This window comes from Heloderma suspectum, chromosome 17 (assembly GCF_057233095.1).
Source record: "Heloderma suspectum isolate Gila_16-S chromosome 17, 16-S_ref, whole genome shotgun sequence".
NCBI lineage: Eukaryota > Metazoa > Chordata > Lepidosauria > Squamata > Helodermatidae > Heloderma > Heloderma suspectum.
Window position 1 is genome coordinate 18,580,370 of NC_139474.1, and position 19,456 is coordinate 18,599,825.

The 19,456-nt window shown below is 48.9% G+C and overlaps 1 protein-coding gene across 2 annotated transcripts; it reads left to right on the forward strand.

Annotated features, from left to right (window-relative positions):
- Positions 1 to 1,668: 1,668 nt before the first annotated feature.
- Positions 1,669 to 18,594, forward strand: BNIPL (BCL2 interacting protein like). 2 transcript variants are annotated; one of them, XM_084823844.1, is made up of 11 exons: positions 1,741 to 1,829; positions 4,961 to 5,227; positions 10,037 to 10,144; positions 10,775 to 10,836; positions 11,641 to 11,850; positions 11,988 to 12,167; positions 13,185 to 13,287; positions 14,450 to 14,581; positions 15,255 to 15,341; positions 15,627 to 15,725; positions 17,010 to 18,526. In XM_084823844.1, the coding sequence occupies exons 2-11, from the start codon at positions 5,202 to 5,204 to the stop codon at positions 17,041 to 17,043; spliced, it is 1,041 nt and encodes a 346-aa protein (XP_084679970.1). In that variant the 5' UTR covers positions 1,741 to 1,829; positions 4,961 to 5,201; the 3' UTR covers positions 17,044 to 18,526. The 2 variants fall into 2 exon arrangements, with proteins under 2 accessions (XP_084679969.1, XP_084679970.1); XM_084823843.1 differs by lacking the exon at positions 4,961 to 5,227 and having other exon boundaries at positions 1,669 to 1,829; positions 17,010 to 18,594.
- Positions 18,595 to 19,456: the final 862 nt, after the last annotated feature.

Here is a 19,456-nt window from a genome sequence, read left to right on the forward strand (position 1 = left end):
TGTGTTCAGGGTTTCAGCCAGCCATGCCCTTTTCTAAAACATTCCATTCCCCATCCCCACCTGGCAAATCCATTCCCCACTAGGAAACAGTTGGGTGCATTATATATTAGTTATATGTACATGCGAGACCTGCAACAAATAGTTGCGGTATGGAGTGCTCCCATTCAGGGTTCCAGCCAGTCAGACCCTCTTCCAGGATATCCCGTTCCGTCCCCCAATCCCCGGCAAGGTATAAGGAAGGCAATAACACCATGCTATCCTGCCAGTTGTTATCAATGGGTCTTTATGTAGTCAGTCCGAGATCAGGACCGCTCTATATACCTCCAGTGGCCTTTCAAGGATGTACCAAGCCGCTGTGTGTGTCCTGGGGCAGAAGCCAATGGTAGCCCTACTTGGAGTAGATCCTCAGAAGTGAACAAGACAACTAACTGAAGTCCCACTCATTTCCATAGGGCTACATAGGACTCACATTGGATACGGCCCCTGGTTTATTATGTTTTTGTTCCACACACAAACGCAAAGGTATTTTCAAATCAGTTTTCTGAAAGGGTGGAATTTATTTATTTCTGAGAATGAGTTCTCATCTCTTATAGATATATGCATATATCTCCATCAGTGTAGCGCACAGCATAGCATACATAAAGGAGGGCCTCTGCCCCAAGGAGTTTACACAGTGAAAGATTTTGACAGTGGGCAAGTCTGTAAAGCAGGAGTGCAGAACCTTGGCGGCTGCGGGCCAGTTTCCTAGAGGGCCATGCTGCTTCCCCCGGGCCCACCTCCTTTTCCCCAACCATTTCCTGGCTTTTTCACGCCCCCCCCCCATTTTAAGGGAGCAATCCTACAGCCCCTAGACACAGGATTGTTTGGCGTCCTCCCCACTCTGAGGTCAGACAGTGCTCTGACCCTGGAAGGGAGAGTTGGAGAACTGACCCTGCCTCCCCCTCCCAGCCAGCGTGGAAAGAACTGTGCCGGCTGGCCTCCGAGGTCAGGAACTTGACCTTGGAGAGCAGGGAAAGGAGCCCTTTTGGGGAGAGAGGAGGAGACCGGAGAGGCCAGGATAGGAGGGATCCTGAGCCCCTCCCAGCCTCCTTCCCTCCTCCGAAACGCCATCACTAGATGGGCAAAAAAGACCGTCTAGCGAAAAATGCCAGGCGGGAGGACGGGGAGGCGAAGATCGTCTCTGCCGCTCCGCCTGCCCCGCATAGGATGATTGGAGGCCTCCGCGTTCAGCGGCTTGCGAAAATCGAGGGCTCAGTCAACAGGTTGCACCCTAAAAGGTCAGCATGCCTCTGCTACTGGCAGGAAGAGCTTGAAGCTCAAATATGCTGGCATTTTGGCCCTGCCCCTTTTGCCTTTGGTCACACCCACCCCTGGAATGTGGCCCCCGAGAGCTTCTCCACAATTTTCTCTGGCCCTTGTGCTGAAAGAGTCTCAACACCCCTGCTGTAAAGGCTGGAGGGAGACAGGCAGGAGAAGGGAGGGTGAGAAAAAGTTTTTTAGATTTCTATTTATTTATTTTGGCTTTCCAGATGTCATTTCATTTGGATTCCCCAATGCGTCCGCCTCCAATGTCGGGCTGTTTTATTTTTCTTACCGTCTCTTGCGGCGTTAGGACCCAGGAGTCCTTCGCTGGTTCTCCTTAAGTGTTCATCCTGAAAAACCAGTTTGGGACGAGTCTGGGCCTTGTGCTGGCATCTTGGGACGTCCCAGTCTTGCCGGTTGTGTTTTGGGTTCCTAAAAGGAGCAGGGGAGAGGCTTGGCAGATTCTGGATTTTTTGGGCCCAGATGGGGACCTACGTAGGAGATGATGTGGTCCTTCAACCCGAAAGGTGAGTCGCTTGATTTGGGAAGGGGCAAGGGGCAAGCCGGAACGGTTCCCGTTCACACGGGGGGAATCCTCTTTCCATCTGATTTCTGGATCACAAACAGAAGACTAGAATTCTGTAACGTTCGCAAGGATGGCCCAGATCAAGTCCGTCTCTAGTTTGCCTGGATTTATACCACCGCGGATGATAAAGGAGGTCTGAGGACTAAAAGACCACACACCCCCACCCCCAAAAAATGAAGGAAGAAAATTATATATTGCTGTGTGGGTTAGAAACAGCCTTCTCCAACAAGTGTGGCCATGGCTGGGGATGATAGGGGTTGTAGTCCCAAAAATCTGGGGGGACCAGGTAGTGGGGAGACACGGAGGAACAAAGGTTCAGTTAGTCCCTCTGAGACTAACTGAACCTTTGGGAAAGGCCTGGTTTTGTACACTGCCTTTCAGGGCTTAACAAGAACAAAATTCCGCTATTCTACAGAGTTTGGGGTGCAATGAATATGTTCTGTGTCCGAAATTTCATGAGGATCAACTCCCACTGTTTAACATTGAACAGATGCAGACAAAGGAGAATATCTGAAAATTCAGAGCTGGTCAAAAGTCACCCAGCAAGGCAGTCCTACACACTTCTGCTCAGAAAGAAGCCCCGTTGCATTAACTTGGGCTTATTCCCAGGTTGTCGTGTACAGGGCTGTGGCATCAATACTGTTCACAGTCTAATTTTCAGGCATTCACAAAATCCATGGTAGGATGGTGTCTGTTCCCCCCAGATGTGAACACTTTACATTGTCTGTATGCTTTTATGTAAATTATCTTTAAACTTTGTATATTTTATTTTAATGTTTTAACTTTTGTAAACCGCCCAGAGAGCTTCAGCTATGGGGCGGTAGAGCAATGTAATTCATCATCATCATCATCACTGTATCAGATCTATAGGGGCTGGATATTCTTTAGCGTTCTGTTTGGGGAGCTGTTATTTATTTATTTATTTGCTTGCTTGCTTGCTTGCTTGCTTGATATGCTGCTGTCCATATTTCAAAATATCTCTAAGAGGTTTTAGAGGGATGTTTATTTTTAATAAATCATTTTGAGCCAAGCTCTTTGGAAGGCTGAGATGTTAGGCAAGGAATCCCATTTTCAGTCTCGATTGTAAAATTGATCTCAGAAGGAGCGGGCGAAACCCCCAGAATCTGTTTGCTGTGCTGAGATACACCCTGAAGGAATGCCTGGTTAATCACCCAAGGTGCCTCTGAGCATATGTGGAAGGCAGCCTGCTTCAAAACATTGAAGGTTAGGGGCTCCCTATATCCCCAGCACTCCAAGCAGAACCCGGAGTGCATCCCTGGCTGGAATCCAAATTGACTGCCGTTTTCGTGTGCGGGTTCTCACGAGCGTCACACTGATGGGGCATTTCTGCGGAGAGGAATTTCTGATCTCTAGTTGAGCCCATTGGCCAGGGGGGTTGAAATTCAGGCCCATGGAATGTGGCCCTCCGGAGTCCACTGTTGGCCACGCACCCTTTCCCTCAGCGGCCGATCACGCGGCCAGCTTTTTCCGCCATTCCAAGAGGTGGGAATGCCTGTCCTAAGGCTTCCTTACTGACAGGAGGAGCTTTCCGCTCAAATTAGGCTGGTATCTTTGGCACTTCAGCCTGCCCCTTTTGCCATTGGCCATGCCCGGTGCAGGAATGCGGTCCCCCAGAGCTTCTCTGAAATTAAATCCAGCCCTCGGGCTGACAGAGGTCTGACACCCCGTTGCTCCCCACTCTCCATTTAAGTCAGGGATGATGTGGCCTTCCCAAATCTCCAGCGTGCAGTGCGTGCATCCAGAACCTGGAGGGCATTTCCCCCTCCGTAGACTCCGAAGGCGTCCTCGCGCTCACGTGCAAGGCGTGAAGGCTCCCTCGCTGTTTCCCCCCTCAGCAGTAGATATCCAGAGGCAAATGGTCTCTAAAGATGGAAACGCAACACGGCCTTGTGGCGTTTTCTGTCACAAGCCGTAGAAGAGACCCTCCATTTCTTTATTTTAAGTCTTTTTGTCCCGATCCTCAGCCAAAAAGGCTCGCAGAGTGGCTTGCGCTCAGTAAAGCATGGTGGTCCCGGCCTGTAGGTTTTTTTTTTTTTTACAGTCTAAAAAAACATGGCACGCAAGGAAAAAGGGATGGGGAAGAAAAAGGAAAATTAAGCCATTCTCCCTCTCCTCTTCTTCAGCTGGTGGTGGTGACGGTTGAGGTGACAGACATCAAAATGCATCCTCCCTTGTCCCATCCCTTTAAAATGGATGCCTTTGGTCCGCATCAGGAATGAACCATCAGCTGTGGCTTGCAGATCAAGTCCAGCTGACTGAATTTGAATTGATGCTTAGTAAAACAACAACAACAAGTAGCCGGCAGTCCTGCTTCTAAAGAACAGAGAACAAAATTCATTGTAAGGAATGGAGATATCTTGTGCTGTGTGGGTAACCTCTCGCCCTCCAAATGCACTTGGGCTCTGACTCCCATGAGCCCCAGGCTGCATGGCTAGTGAGCAGGGATAATGGGAGTGGTAGTCTAACGACACCTGGTGGTGCCGCAGGTTGCTTAGCCCTGCTGTACTGGTATATCCATGATCCAGATGGCGAGTGTAACGTGTGTGTCGGTGTTTGTGTGGATTTGTAATATGCAATCCCTGAGGGCGCTGAGCTTCAAAACTGGGAGTTCGATACTGCCGGTGGCCACTGTTTTCATTATGATGGTGCTCGAACCCCATAACCTGGACCACAGTTTAGAGACTGCAGCTGTGAACCAGCTGTGGTGTAGATCAACAGTGCATGGACTGTGCAGGTTTTATAGAAGCTCCAGACAGGGTCTTTTCTGTGGTTGCACCCCAACTTTAGAATACCTCCTCTCCTCCACAAAGAAATTTGACTTGTGCCAGCATTACAATCTTTTCACTGTTAAGTTGAGACCTTTTTATTTGCCCAGGCACTTCTCTGCGTTTCTCTCCAGTTTTATGGTTGGTTGGCTGGTTTTTCGCGCCTCAAAAAACCAACCATTTTGTTTTTGTTTGGTTATGTGAACTGAAATGTTGCTTTTATTCTCTTGTATGTTTATTATAATAATGTATCCTTATTATTGTACACCGTCCTGGAATCTGGCAGGTTGAATGGGCAGTCTAGAAATTCTGAAAACAAACAAAGGTTCGTGTGGGACCTTAAAAGATGAACAAATTTATGCTGGCCTAAAGTCTGGTGGAACAGAATCCATTTCATGGCAGGTACATTGCATTATACTTGCATGGCTGAGCCAAAACATCACCATTCTTCCGTGAAATAGCTTTAAATAGAGACCCCAGCATGAAATCACCAAATCAGAAGTTTGATTCCATCTGTTTGGGCATGAATGGAGATAATGGTTTTCTTGTCCTGGTGAGTGAATTAATTTAGCCACGCTAGGTTGATTGCGTTTTCACTGCTGTTGTGAATGGTCATTGTGCTTATTTTGGCATACACTTTACTTTTATTTGAATTGCCACATGATTTTTTTTTTTTTTTGGTGGGAGGGGGTTGCATTTCATTGCACTTTGACTTTCCCAATTACAACTTTATTTTCCTTCTATGACCACAGATCGATCTGTCTGTCTGTCTGTCTGTCTATCTACATGCATATAACAGGTTTCTTAATTTAGTTATTTTATGGGGTTGTGGTATTTTATTGCTAATAATTTTTGACTGTTTTAAATTGGGGTATGTTTACATTTTTGCTGTAAGACGCCTTGAGTCTTTTCTAAGAAAGGTGTCTAAGGCCGCAATCCTATGCACACTTTCCTGGGGGTAAACCCCACTGAGTTCAATGGCGCTTACTTCTGAGTAGATGCGCATAGGCTTGCACTATAAGAAATGTAATAAATAATAATATAATACTAATATATACTCGCCAACTGAGGTTATGTATTATTATTATTATTAAGCAATATTTATATGCCGCTTCTCCTTGAATGAATCCTGAGGAATCTTCTGCCACCAGAAATGTCTCAGTCACGGAGATCGACCCTTGAACGTTTGTGCCGCGACGGGCAAATGCGGCCACCCCCTCTGGAAGTTATAAATAAACGGTCCGTTTTGTCTCCCGGTTCCTGTCAACATGACATCAGTCTGCGAATCCCCACCTTCTCACTGCATGGATGTGTTGGGGCCTGCTCAGCTGGCCAGAGAAGTGGGAGAACCACATGATTCATGTCTGGAGCGAGGGGAGGGTGCAAAGGACACGGAACAGCAATCTGGAATGCAGGCAGCCTTGCAGCAAGAGGGCATTGCTTCATGTGCATTCGTCCGGGAAGAAAGGGAGAACGTATTTTTGTTATTTATTACCTTTCTATACCCTCCCATAGCAGAAGCTGTCTGGGCAGTTTACAGAAGTTAAAATATTAAAATACACAGTAAAAAGTGTAAAAGCCATTTACATAAAAGCACATAGGCAACGTATACAAACAATGCAGAACTAAAACCAACTTTGAACAGTCGCTCATAACGAAAGACACATCCAGGACTGATTAAAGTGTACAGACTCCCTGGCTACAGGATCAGGTCCCAGCAAGCCCAGGGACCTGTTTCCAACAATAAGGGGCAGCCAGACACCCCTCAGCTGGTCACAAGCAGGGCTTGAAGCCCTTCCCCTGTTCTTTGTCCCCGACGTGTGGTATCCGGAGGGAGACTGCTCCTGATTCCGGAGGTTCCATTTAGATATCACCTGGCTCCACTTCCTTCAAGGGTTTCTCTAATCCCCTTATAAAATCAAGGGTGCAATCGCGCCCTATGTCACTAGGGTAGCCAAGTGTCCTATTTTACAGAGAACAGTCCTCTATTTTGGAGAGCTGACAGGGGACACACCTCCGTTTGAAGGTGCCCCCTGTTTTCAGGGCTGTCTGGTTTAAAGTCAACGGACCCTAAGGCAGGAGAGTCCAGGGGCCGGCAGCAGATTCTGCCAGCACACAGCCTGTTCAGACTTCTCTGCCAGGATTCCCCGGACGGTGACACCCCCAGAAAGCCGCGCCCCCTTTCCCCCAACCACTAATAATTTGGTGGTTTCCTGGGTTTTGTGCAGTTTTTTTTCTGTTAGAAATTCTGGTGTGATTTACAGGAGAATTGCATTATATAGAGAAAGCGTGGCAGCACAGCATTTAGTATTGGAGGCAACAGATGCAGGCTACAGGCAGTTTAAAAGCAGCTCAGATCAACGCGCTTTTATTCGTGCCTTTACACGCATCGCCAGAGAAGGCGAACGCTGTTTAGCTACAAGCACCCTCTAAAGCTGGGTGTGTGAGTGTAAGTGAATGAAGGCAGGAGATATGGTGACTTGCTTCCTTCATGAAGAGACCACATGGTGCTTCTTGCAGAGGCAAGAGGAAGAAGGAGGAACAGGAAGGGGAGGGAACAGGAAATAGGAACTGCTCAAGCTACAGGACATTCTCTATCGCCCCCTAGTGTCTGGAAGCATGCGGAGTTGTCCCTATTAACCAACATTTTCCACATTCTAAAAGGTGGAAATGCCACTCCTGACACTTAGTTACTGGCACGAAGAGCTTTAAGGGAAAAAATGCTAGTATCTTTTTTGGCCCTGCCCCTTTTGCCTTAGGCCCTGCCCACCACTGGAATGCGGCCCCCGAGAGCTTCTCTGAAATGGAATCCGGCCCTCTCTGGCTGAAAGAGATGCAACACCCTTGACCTCATGAGGCCAGAACTCTTCTCACACTCTGATCAGCCATGCTAGCTAGGAACAGAGCCTCCATGTGTTGAAGCAGTCTATCTCCAGACGCCAGTTGCTGGGGGCTGACAGCAAGGGAGGGGGTGGTCTTCATGCCCCGCTTGTGGGTTCCCCGTTAGGGTACCTGGCTGGACTAGGTTGGATCCTGGTGGACTCACCTTACGTTCCCACCTTGCGCTCCAGAAATTTAATGCTGCGCCCGGGTCTCTGCCCTTCACTCAGCTGTTTGGGGTTTTGTATGCTTAGAGACAAAGAACACTAATTCTCCGGCTGGCTGAGGTGGAGCTGCTAAGGTTTCTTTTCTGGGTGTGCTGCTCAACCGCAAACCCAGCCCTAACTCCAGTCACCTGGCCTCATCTCAGCTGGTGTTCGGACGTTTTGCAGTGGATTTAGCTGGCGAAAAGTTGGCGTCATTGGGACTTTCTCTCTCCATCGCTTCAGTTTCTTTCAGACACTGAAAGAAACCCAGTTGGGGGACCGGTAGCCAAAGTGGGAAAAGTCATTTGGAAGGTAATTCCAGACCGCTTTGAGGTGCGGGGCGGGTTCCCCCCTCTGTGGCGGTCGGCTTTGGAACGCCAGGAACGGAGAGATGGTTGCTTTGCCTTGATGCCTTATGCTTCATCGTGAATGGTGATTTCAGGAGCACCTTGGATGGACGTGGTGCTTCAGAAAGGGAAGGCCTCTGCCCTGCAGAGCTTACAGTATATGATACAACACACAGGGCAGGGCAGGAAGTGGAGGCAGAAGAAGAGGCAACACAGAGAGGAAGGGCAGGAAGTGGAGGCAGAAGAAGAATATGTGTTTTGGCACAAGATCTCTGCCCCAAGGGGCTGGCAAACTACAATGGGGGAACAGAGGCAGAGCAGGGAAATGGGAGGTGGAGAGGTGAAACTGAGGGAGGATATGGAACAGCTTCATTACATGGCTTGATTAAATCGCTTGTCTGTCCCTTTGTGGGCAGTGCAAATTTTTCAGTGCGTGAAGCCTATCTGGACATATTTGACCAAAACAGATTCCAAGCCTGGTTTCAGCAGATCAGTGGTTGAAGTGGCGTCTCTTTTCCTGACAGAGGCTCTGGCGGCGTGGCCCTCTTCGTGCCAGGCCAGGGAGAAACCCGGCAGGTCCCGCTTTCGCTTTCACGGGGCACTGGTGATGGGGAATACCCTCGGATGTCGCTTTCGCGTGCGGCTCTTTTGACGATGCAGAGGCCTCCGAAAGGAAGACGTTGGTTTTTAAAATAAAGTTCTGGCAAGGAAGGAAGGGCGGTAGAGGAAGGGTGATAGATAGGTGTGCATCAAAAGAAGGAAGGAAGATAGAGGATGGATGGACGGATCACAGAGAAGGAAGGCAGATAGATGAACAGGCAAGGAAAGCAGATGTGCAGAGAAGAATGGAAGGAAGATAAATACAAGGAAGGTAGGAAGGAAGGAAGGAAGGAAGGAAGGAAGGAAGGAAGGAAGGGATAGATGTGCTGAGAAAAAAGAAGGAAGATGGAAGGAAGGAAGGAAGGAAGGAAGGAAGGGATAGATGTGCTGAGAAAAAAGAAGGAAGATAGGAAGGGAGGGAGGGAGGGAGGGAGGGAGATGATAGATAGAGGAAGCAAGATAAATACATGAAGGAAGGAAGGGAGGAAGGAAGGAAGGAAGGAAGGAAAAGAAAGATGATAGATGGAAAGGAAAGGAAAGGAAAGGAAAGGAAAGGAAAGGAAAGGAAAGGAAAGGAAGAAAGATCAATACATAGATGTTCAAGGAAGGTGGATGAGAGAGAGAGACAGAGAGAGATAAGAAAGGAAGGAAGATAGATATATAGATATTCATGGAAAGAAGATAAATAGATGTTCAGGGAAGGAAGGAAGATAAATAGTTAGATAGATATTCGGGGAAGGAAGGAAGGAAGGAAGGAAGGAAGGAAGGAAGGAAGGAAGATAAATAAATAGATAGAAGTTCAGGGAAGGAAGGAAGGACTTTTGACCACACAGAGCTTAAAATCTAAATTCAGTGGTAGAGAAGGCAACAGAGAGGGAGAGGGGCAAGGACAGCAATGGATGGCCATGAGCAGTTACGTGTACTTACGCCTGGTTTCAGCTGGGGACCAGGATGAAGGGATGAAGCCAAAGGTTTAATGGAAAGGAGGAGAAACCCTGCATGGGAAGACGAGGGAAAAGGTTTGTTTGCTGAGGGGTCCAGGGAGCAGATAGAACTGGATCTAATGGGCTTAAGTGAAAGAAGGGTTGATTTTGGTTGAACATTATGAGAAATGACTTGATGGGGAGAGGAGTTTGGCAACGACCTAGAGGAGAGGTTATGGGCTCTCCCTCACTGGGGGCCTTCAGGCCGTGGCTGGGCAGCCCACCTCTGGATTTTCTGCAGGGAGCTGGACTAGGTGTCCTCCAAGGGTCCCTCTGTGATTCGATGATTCTAGGACAAGGGTACAATGTGCTGTTGACACAACCAGTGTGTCTCTTGCCCATGCAGGCTTAAGAAGGAAGCAGAGAAAGCCATGTCCCCTGAGCAGGGAGAAGAGGCCACCAACATCAAGGACATGGAGCTGAAAGAGGAGTGGCAAGACGACGAGTTCCCCCGGTAAGCACCATCTGGACTGTGTGAGGAGCAGAGGGCCCTGGGGACGGGCGACGAGAAATGGCTGTGGAGGGATCTGGCTGGCCCCTGTGGGAAACAGGGCGCTCCAGTAGGTCGCTGCTTGGTCCAGTTCAGCTGGGTTCTCCTTACATCAGGGGATGAGGCCTGGGGGCCAAATCTCTTTAAAGGGGCTGGGGGCCCAAATACGAGAAGTAGCAGCATGTTTCCGTTTAAAGCTCTTATTGAAGCCTTGGGAGAAGCATTTCAGCTTTTTAGAATGGGGGGGGGGGGAGCCGGAAACAATTGGTGGTTGGAGGAAAAAGGGGGGTCTGAGGAAAGGGATGTGGCCATCTGGGCCAGATTGGGATTTGCCCCCCATGCCAGAGGTGGTGCGTCCATCCTCTAAGCAGTGGGCAAACCCACAGTCAGGGAGAATGAATGACACAGTGCTGGGACCCGAAGCTCTTGCCCCCTCCTACTGCCATCCGAAGAGGAAATCGGGAGCTGTTTAGGTTTCTGATGTGATAGCCAGCCGCTAGGCCATGCTGCCTCTCTGGCCGCAGAGCTTTTGAGCAGACCTAGGGCTCCTCCTCCATCCCCCAAAGGCGCCCACTTTCTCCCTTTGCCTTGCAGGCCGCTGCCAGAGGAGATCTCCGAGGAGGACCTGGAAGGATCCAGTTCGGAGCTCAGCCCAGGTACGGCCCAAGATGGAGCTTGGAGCAGTGGAGGCTCCGATGTCAGCGGGACGGTGAATCCACTCCGGGTTTCAGTCAGAACCAGTCAGGACTCTAAAGGAGCTCTCCAAGGTGAAGCACCTTGAAGGTGCTTCACCTTGGAGAGCTCCTTTAGAGTCCTGACTGGTTCTGACTGAAAACCGGAGCGGATTCACCGTCCCGCTGACATCGGCGCCTCCAGCCTCCACTTGCTTGGAGGGGTGGCTGGCTGGTACTTTTGCTGGGGGTGGGGTCACGTTCTGGACTGGGTGAAGAGATGCCTCAGCCACCCATGAGTATTTTCATCTTCCTGCTGGGTGAAACACCTCCCTCTCCAGTACCCTGACTTTCCAGTCATGTGGTGGTTGGGACAATTCGTGGGCGAGGGGCTCCGATCAACAGCTGTTAGCTGAGCTAGTTTGGTGGAGCCTCCAAGTTCCAAGGCAGTCTATCTTGGAATGCCAGTCACCAGGGGACAAGCAGGCATGTGTGTTGTTCCTTTCCTGCTCTGCCTACAGGCTCCCTGGAGGCATCCAGCTGGTGACTGGGGGAAGCAGGATGTTGGACTAGAATCTTGCCACACTGGGGACCAGATCCAGTCCTCCTTCAGTCCTTTATTATTATTATTATTATATTATTTTTTGTGAACCGCCCAGAGAGCTTCGGCTATTGGGCGGTATAGAAATGAAATAAATAAAAAATAAATAATAAATAAACCGGAGGCTTTCCGCTCTCAAAGGACTTGTTCTCCATCTGTTCTTTGACCCTTCGGCTCCCTCCCTGCAGTTGCCCCCAACACCCTAGAGCTGTGCGGCCGGCGGCACATGCGGAGACGCCTCCCGGCCCCGGATCTCGGTGAGGGGTCGGTGAAATCCGGAGACTTCCCGGAAGGCACGCCGGACGGCAGCCTGGATATCAACGTGGACGAGCTGGAGACCCCGTCCGACAGCGAGCTGCAGGAGGGCTCTGAGAACGGACACGAGTTCGAGTGGGAAGGTGAGGGCACAGGTTCAGGTGTCACCCAGATGGGCGGTGACACCCCAAGAAAGGGGATGATGGTATCTTTGCCCAACATTAATTTGAGCCTCATTCCATCCCACCCCCCACCCACCCAACCACACACATGTCCTCAGATGATCTCCCCAGGGCCCGGCGGGTGGACGGCAACCTGCCAGAGAAATTTTGCATGGGCCGCGTGGTGGATGTCAAGGGTCAGGATGGCCGGAGATGGAGGATCTTCCTGACGGACGAGCGGGAGCAGAAAGTGGATTTGGGCGCCATTGAGCCCTACAAGAGGGTCATCTCCCACGGAGGTAACGACCGAGAGTCTCAGCTTTTGCTACTGAGCTTGGGGAAGAAAAATAAGATTGGCCTTGGTACAGAGGCACATTGAGGGGGAAAATAAAATACACTTCAAACTTTTACTGTCAGTAACTAATCCTTACGAGAGGCATCTCAACCTTTTAGGGGGGACTGCGTGAAGGCCGGGAAACTGCCAAATTATTGGTGGCTGGGGACTTGGCCGCCCTGATGTTTTGCACCCCTGAATTACGAAGACTGCTTCTGAGCAGTCTTGGATTGTAAATCTCCTCAAACGTGAAGGGGAAGAACCCATCTGTAATCTAGGCTCAATAAGTCCTCTGTTAGAATGAACCACCTTTACCGAAAGGCGATTGACGGATCCGTCCACCTCTAGACAGTCTCTGTTGTGCCCACACTGTTGATGTTTCGAGGTCACATTTGTGCTGTCCCGCTCCTGCAGTCTTGCCATTTTCATTTTTTCCGAAATCCATATGGGAATCCATTCTTTTTGTGTGCGCATTTTTGAGTAACATATGCAACAAGGTACACATATTGGGTGTGTGTTTTTAAACGGACACATTCCGCACTCCCCAGCCCAATTCTTAGATTGGGCACTTTTCTCAAACACATTTTTTGTGCATGTTTTTCCCTGAGACAAGCTGCGTTGGGAAGCTCTGGAAAATGTGGATGTTGCAACGCGACTCCGTGTCCAGCTCGGGAGGTGCGAATTGGGTAATTCTGTAAAAAACAACCATGGAGCTAGGAGCCCCAATGTCTCTTGTTTTGTATTCCCCCCCCGCAACAAAATTTAGGGATTAGCAGTTTGTGGCCCAAAAGTAGACCCCTCCCCTGATCCTTCTCCCTCTCCTCTTTTAAAAGGCTAAAATGTTTGGGGCTTTTTAGTCTGGAAAAAGGCAACCGAGAGAGGGTGGGAGAATGTTACTTGTTTATAGAATCAGGAACGCTGGTCCCAGTCTCCCAAATGGTGCCCTGTGGCTGGCTCACACTCCTGTACCCGTTTCTTGCAGGGTATTACGGCGAAGGCCTGAATGCCATTATCATGTTCGCTTCGTGTTACTTACCAGAGAGCACCATCCCGGATTATCCGTACGTCATGGGGAACCTCTTCAGGTGGGTGTCACATCCCCTTGTAGCTGAGCAGGGGAGAAGAATTGGGGAGGGAGGGAAGGATCAGACCATGGTAGGGTCCACGAAGCCCAGTATCTGCTTCCCAAAGCAGCCACACAGAAACGTCCTGGAAGCAAGACGTGAAAATGATGCCCAACTTCAATTGTAGGTCGTAGGGCGGCTGTGGGTCCTTCTTCACAGAGGAGAGTCCTCTCTTTGAAGGCATCCTTTCTTTCAGGGAAGGGGAGTGTGTTCCCTCCCCTCCCCCAATGTTGTTGGATGACAAGTCCCATCAGTTCTAGCCAGAACAGCCAATGGTGAGGGGTGTTGGCTCAGTGGTAGAGCCCGAGCTTTGCATGCAGGAGATTGCAGGTTCGATCCCCGGCTTCTCCAGGTAGGGCTGGAAAAACTCCTGCCTGAAACCCTGGAGAGCTGCTACTGCCAGTCAGTGTTGACAGTACCGGGCTAGATGGACCAAGGGCCTGTTTCCGTGTAAAGGCAGCTTCCTCTGTTCCTATGATGATGGCGGTTTCAGTCCAGCACCTGGACACCAGCACTAGAAGAAAGGCCACCCCTGAATCTGAATCTGGGGGTGCAGTTCCTGCCTGCAGGCTTACAGTCTAAAAAGACATGGCACACAAGGAAAAAGGGATGGGGAGGGAAGAGGAAAAAGAATAACTGGTCTTTCAGCAGGGCTTGTGGAATAGCTCTGCTTCCCTTCTCATCTTCCTCTGTTACAGCCTGCTGGAACTGGTGCTGGTGGTGATAGTTGAGGGATGAGGAGCCTTCGTGGGGGAGGCCATTTAGTAGGACTGGTGGAATGGCCCCTGCTTCCCCTCTCAATGGAAAACTACTCTGGTGAGGGAGTGTTTCCTGGCGATGGCATGGACACCAGCCAGTCAGTGCTGTGCACAGCTGACTTCTGCTAAAAACTTGCAGTATTTTGTCTCTCTCTTTTTTAAAAAGTAGAACCTGACCCTGCAAACGAAAGGTGCGCTTTCACCCAGCACGCAAGGGCTCTTCCACTGTTGCCCCAGTGCTGTAAAAATGTCACATCATTCGTCGCTCGCAATTTATTCAGGGGGTGATTTTGAGATAGGGAGAATTTGGCCAGCGGAGGGGCTACAGCAGTTTAAACTATGGGTATTCTCTCCACTTGCCATAGGTACATAATAGGAACTCTGGAGCTAATGGTAGCTGAGAACTACATACTTGTCTGTCTAAATGGTGCCACGCCTCGTAGCCAGATACCTTCCTTCGCCTGGATCAAAGAGTGTTATCAAACCATTGACAGACGGTAAGATGTGAGGCTGTGTGGTGCGTGTGTGTTAAAAGAAGCGGGTGCCCCAGCCAAGTTGAAGAAAAGCTCTCCAGAAGCTCCCTCTTTCTCTGGACCCCATATGGGACATATCTTTAGTCCAACTGAGTTTTTAGCACTGCTTTTCCAATACGTATTTCCCCCCTATAACAGTAACACACCGGAAACAAAGTATTTAGTCTCTATGATGTTAACACACTGCAAACAAAGTAGTTACCCTCCCCCCACAAAAAAAGAGCTCAGGGATTCCAAAAAAGAGGTAAAGATGATCCCATTGTGGGGGTCCCAGTAGCTCAAATGGGGTCAGGATCCCCCCCATTTTTCTCTTCCTGGCCAAATGCCAGAAGAAAGGGTTGGGCTATTGACCAAGTGATCAAATTGCCACAGTATACTTCTTACTATTGTTAAGCTGGTCAGTCCTGGAACCATGCCAAGCAGCCGATTCAGATAACGCAGTGAAATAAAATGAATCTTTTCGTTCCCGTCCTTTGCAGTTTTGCACTTTCACTCAAGAGGCTTTAGCCAAAGCCAAGTTCTGTTCACTGTCCAATAGCTGGGCATCCGCCGTTTGAGTTGCTGCCATAGAAAAATCCTGCAGCGGGGCATTCTGCCAGCTTATGGCACCTTACGGCCCTTTTGGCTTTTGTTGCAGGCTCCGGAAGAACCTGAAGACTTTGATTGTCGTCCATCCCACTTGGTACATCAGAGCTTTGACGGCCGTGTTCAGGCCTTTCATCAGGTAGGTTGGCTGGTCCCAAATAGGGGGGACACGGGTTTCGTTTGTCTATCTGCAACTCTTCAAAACAGGAGCGCAGGCCTGGGGACCAAATCCAGCTCTCTTGAGGTGCCCATCTGGCCCTCCGGGGTTCCCCTGGCTGGGGATAATGGGAGGTGTAGTCCAACCTCTCTGAAGGGCACTGTGTCAGGAAAGGCTGATCTAATGTGATGCCTCTTGAAGACTGCAGCTCACCGATTACTTGTAAGTATCTGTATGCCCTCTTGGCTTCTCTCTCTCTCTCTCCAGTTCCAAGTTCAGCCGAAAACTGCAGTTTATGGACAGTCTGGAGGAGCTAGCACAGCTGATCCCGTTGGAGCAGGTCCACATCCCGGATTGCATCCGCCAGTGAGTATTGCCAGCTTCCGCTCCCTCCAGCCCTATCTGGGTCCCCAAGAAGACAGTCGAAGAGAGGGGCTGTGTGTTACTTGAGCATGATGACATCCTTACTCCCTCTAATAATGAGCGTAGCTGGCGTGTGCTGACAGGATTTGTAGCCGACATGGGGCCACTGAGAAACAAGAGGGAGGTATCAGCATGCTTGGGGGAGCCCCAAAGTTACAGAAATACCCCCCCAATCTTTAGGTAGGGAGGGGAAACGAAGAGCCTCCCACTGCGTACACAAAAACTCGGCTCCCCCAAGGGAGAACTGAGCATGCTCTGTGTGAGCAATATACTGTCTGTTGAAGAGCAGGGGACAGAAAACCCAGAAAGAGGGGGAATGGAATGATCTGAAAGAACCCTGAAAAGGGCCACTTCACGCTGCAACAATTTGTTGCAGACTCTGCTTGTCATTTCAAGGGAAATCTCACCCACATCTGGCTGCTACAAGTTCAAGTCTCCCACAATGCAATGCATGGACCGATGGGTGGGCTTGAGGGAAGAATGGGCAGGAAAACGTGCAGTGGGGCGGTGGAGGTGGCAGCCCCCATCTATGTCCCTCAAGGAGAGTCCAAAAATTCAGGCAGCTGTGTTGAGCTATATCAAGGAACCAGTATGATAGTGAGTCCAATCACAGCTTATAAACATGTATGGAAGGGAAGGAATAATGCAATGGAGACGTTGAATCAGAAACTGGGTTTTATTTATTCAGTCCTCGAACAGGTGTAGACATTTCTGGCTTAGCACCAATAGGCCTTTTGATAACGTGATTTTAAGAATATCTATTGCAACTTCCATTGTGGTTTGTGAAGTCAGGTTATATACATGCTGATGAAGTTAATAATTATGCAGGACATGTCTGCTAACAATAATTGGCAGGGTGGGGGGGGGGATAAAACAAAAACCAACCAGTTCTGGGAGTTTCCATCTCCACCAGGATCAGGTCTTCTGGGAAATGAATGAGTCGTAATTGCCCATTCAAGACCAAGCCATCCCAAAATACTTTACATTACAATAGGGAACAATGTATTGTTGCAGGGAAAATCCGTTTCCCCCCCAGGTTCTGTGAGGATTCATTCCAGCTAAGCTCAGAGGAAACAGGGAAGCCTGGGGGCAGGGATGATGTCAGTGGCCAGGCTAATAAAACCTGCGTCCCTGCGAGCCCCGAGTCCACCACACCACTGAATACGTCCTTGCTCAATTTAATATTTATATCTTCTAATCATTCTATTTCCTCCCCTCCTTTAACAGACTCGATCAACCCAGAATTAGTTCCCGAAGCTAACAAGAAGCAAAGCCTGTTGGATTTTCCCTTGGATTTTTCCAGTGGGTTTTTTAACGGATTAAAAAACACGTGCTCTCTCCCCTATCTTTTTTGATAAAGAGCCCTGGGGGGCGGGGGGAGGAAGTGACCTATACAGTGGATCCTGTTTTACCAACTCCCCTCTCCTTTCAAAGTTTTTTTTTCTCTAAAATTAAAGATAAAAAGAAATGAAAAGAAACTCAGGCTTGAACAGAGAGAGTTTTATTCAGTGCCTGAATGATTCAAGGAGAGATTCTGGGGGATGGTAACTCGGTGATTTAGGGGGAAGCACTCTGCATGCCCTCAGATACACTATTTTCTTGACAGCTTTGAAATCCCTCTGCCCTGGGCGTAGTCATCACCTCGTATAAGGTGACTGTTGATGAGGATAAGCGCCTTCTCCGTGGTGGCTTCCTCTCTCTGTATCAGCCCATCTGACACCCTGCTGGGAAATTTCAAGAAGTCAGTCCAAAGTTCTGCTCAGCAAATGTCCTTTTACCACTTGGACTCCCAACTCCCATAATCCCTGACCATGCTGGCTGGGGCAGATGGGAGCTGGAGTCCAATAGAAGCTGGAATGCCACCGGTTCCTCCCCTCACGGCCCCCACCACCCCCCAGTTTTACCAGGCTGGTTCGACCAGCTTGCTAGTTGCAGTTTTTCATTTTTTGTTTTTTAAAGGTATTTTTTTTAAAATCATCTGGCATTTTAAACTGTCAGTCGCTGCCACAGGAACTGTGAGGTGGGCTGGGTGGCAGGGAGATGAATGTGTAAATAAAACAGCATGCCATATTCATCAAGTGCAGACAGGAGCTAGACGCTGAAGGATTGAGTAGAGATATCCTATGTTCCATTCATTGATGGGATCTGCTGCTAGAAAATGGGCCCCTGGTTTAGATGCCTTTATAAAGAGATTAGAGGCGGAGGAGGCGTCTTTCTAGGCCCTTGCCAGCTACTCCGGGCATAGTGTGCATATTTGCAAAGAAATAGATATTCTCAAAAAAATTAAAAACACACATCTCCAGAGCTCTCTCTCTACGCTGGGACTGAGTCTGTAAAAAAAGCTGGACCCTGAAACTAAAGGGCAACAAGGAACAAGAAACAATATGTGTCCCAGGAATAAAATGACGGGAGTGAGAAAAACTTGGGCTTATTTGTACTTATTTATTTATATCCCGCCACTTCCGCGCAAGGATCCCAGGGCAGCCAACAACCCATCTAAAAACAATATGAGTCATGAACACCGTCAGAATCATAACTCTAAATTTACAATAAAATACAACTGAACCATCCCTAAGCACCAGCAAACATTTTCCTGTACTCCCAAAAGCTCGTAAAAATAAATCTGGCTTTAACTGGCGCCTGATTGGCAACAGTGTGGGGGACAGCAAAATCTCTACCAGAAAGGAGTTTCATAGACGGGGAAATTAAGTTGAGATGTTACCTAACACTTTGTTATATGAATTAAAAAAAAATAACAATTAAATGAGATTCTTCCTGTGTATGTATTTATTAAAAATATTTAACCGACGGCATGCCCGGTGTTCTACTCGGCATTAAAAAAACAAAACCATGTAAAACAAACCACCGCCAAAGCAGAAACAAATCTGCTTCTTTGGCGAAAGGAACTCTGCACGTGTTCAGAGGCACTGGTCCCGTAGTGCCGGAGGGGTTGCAATTGCCAGAAAAAGTCAGCAAGCCCAGTTGCTTGTCTTCCCATAATGTCTGTGAGCAGACTTCAAGAGGCAGGCAAGATCAAAACAGAGCTGATCTGCAAACACCATCATTACAAACTCACAGATGACTTGGATCGGGGTAGGTGGAAAGAGAAGGCGGTAATTAAGTTTGAGGTGGCCTCTAGTCTGGGAGAGCTTTAGGCAACAGTATGTTTGTTCATCAAATTATGGTGACACTCTGTAATCTCTAAGTACAAGTACAAAAAGCAAGCTTTAGCGAGAAGGATGATGGTAAAGAAAAAAGCAATCTTAACAATGATAAAATACATACGAGTTGAAGTGATATTAATAACCAGACTAATTTGAAATCGTCCCCCAAAGAGAAACAGGTCAAAGCGCATCCTGAACTTTTTCGTCTTCTAGTATACAAGGAAAAGAAATAAAGGGATGGGAAACAAGGCCATTCCACGCAAGACTCTTGGCGCAGTCTGCCACCCACGGTAAATTCAGCGGCCGTTTCAGTTCAGCAGCCAGTGTGCACCTCTGTGCAAAGGAAAAACGATTGCTTCCTCTGCCGGTCAGAAAGAGCTTTGCAGAACCTGAGCTGCTACGTCAATGCCTTGCAAAACTTCAGCTGCTATTCTGTCCTACCCCTTCCTCTAGGGAAGAGCTGCATCTGGGGGCCCTGCTGAAATTCAACAGGTGGAGCCTTTCGCCAGC

Bases quoted from the DNA above. Each gene is read 5' to 3' on its own strand.
- BNIPL (XM_084823843.1), top strand. From the start codon at position 1,786: ATGGGGACCTACGTAGGAGATGATGTGGTCCTTCAACCCGAAAG. The intron at 13,288-14,449 runs GTGGGTGTCACA...CACTTGCCATAG, and splicing joins GTCATGGGGAACCTCTTCAG to GTACATAATAGGAACTCTGG. The intron at 14,582-15,254 runs GTAAGATGTGAG...CTTTTGTTGCAG, and splicing joins TATCAAACCATTGACAGACG to GCTCCGGAAGAACCTGAAGA.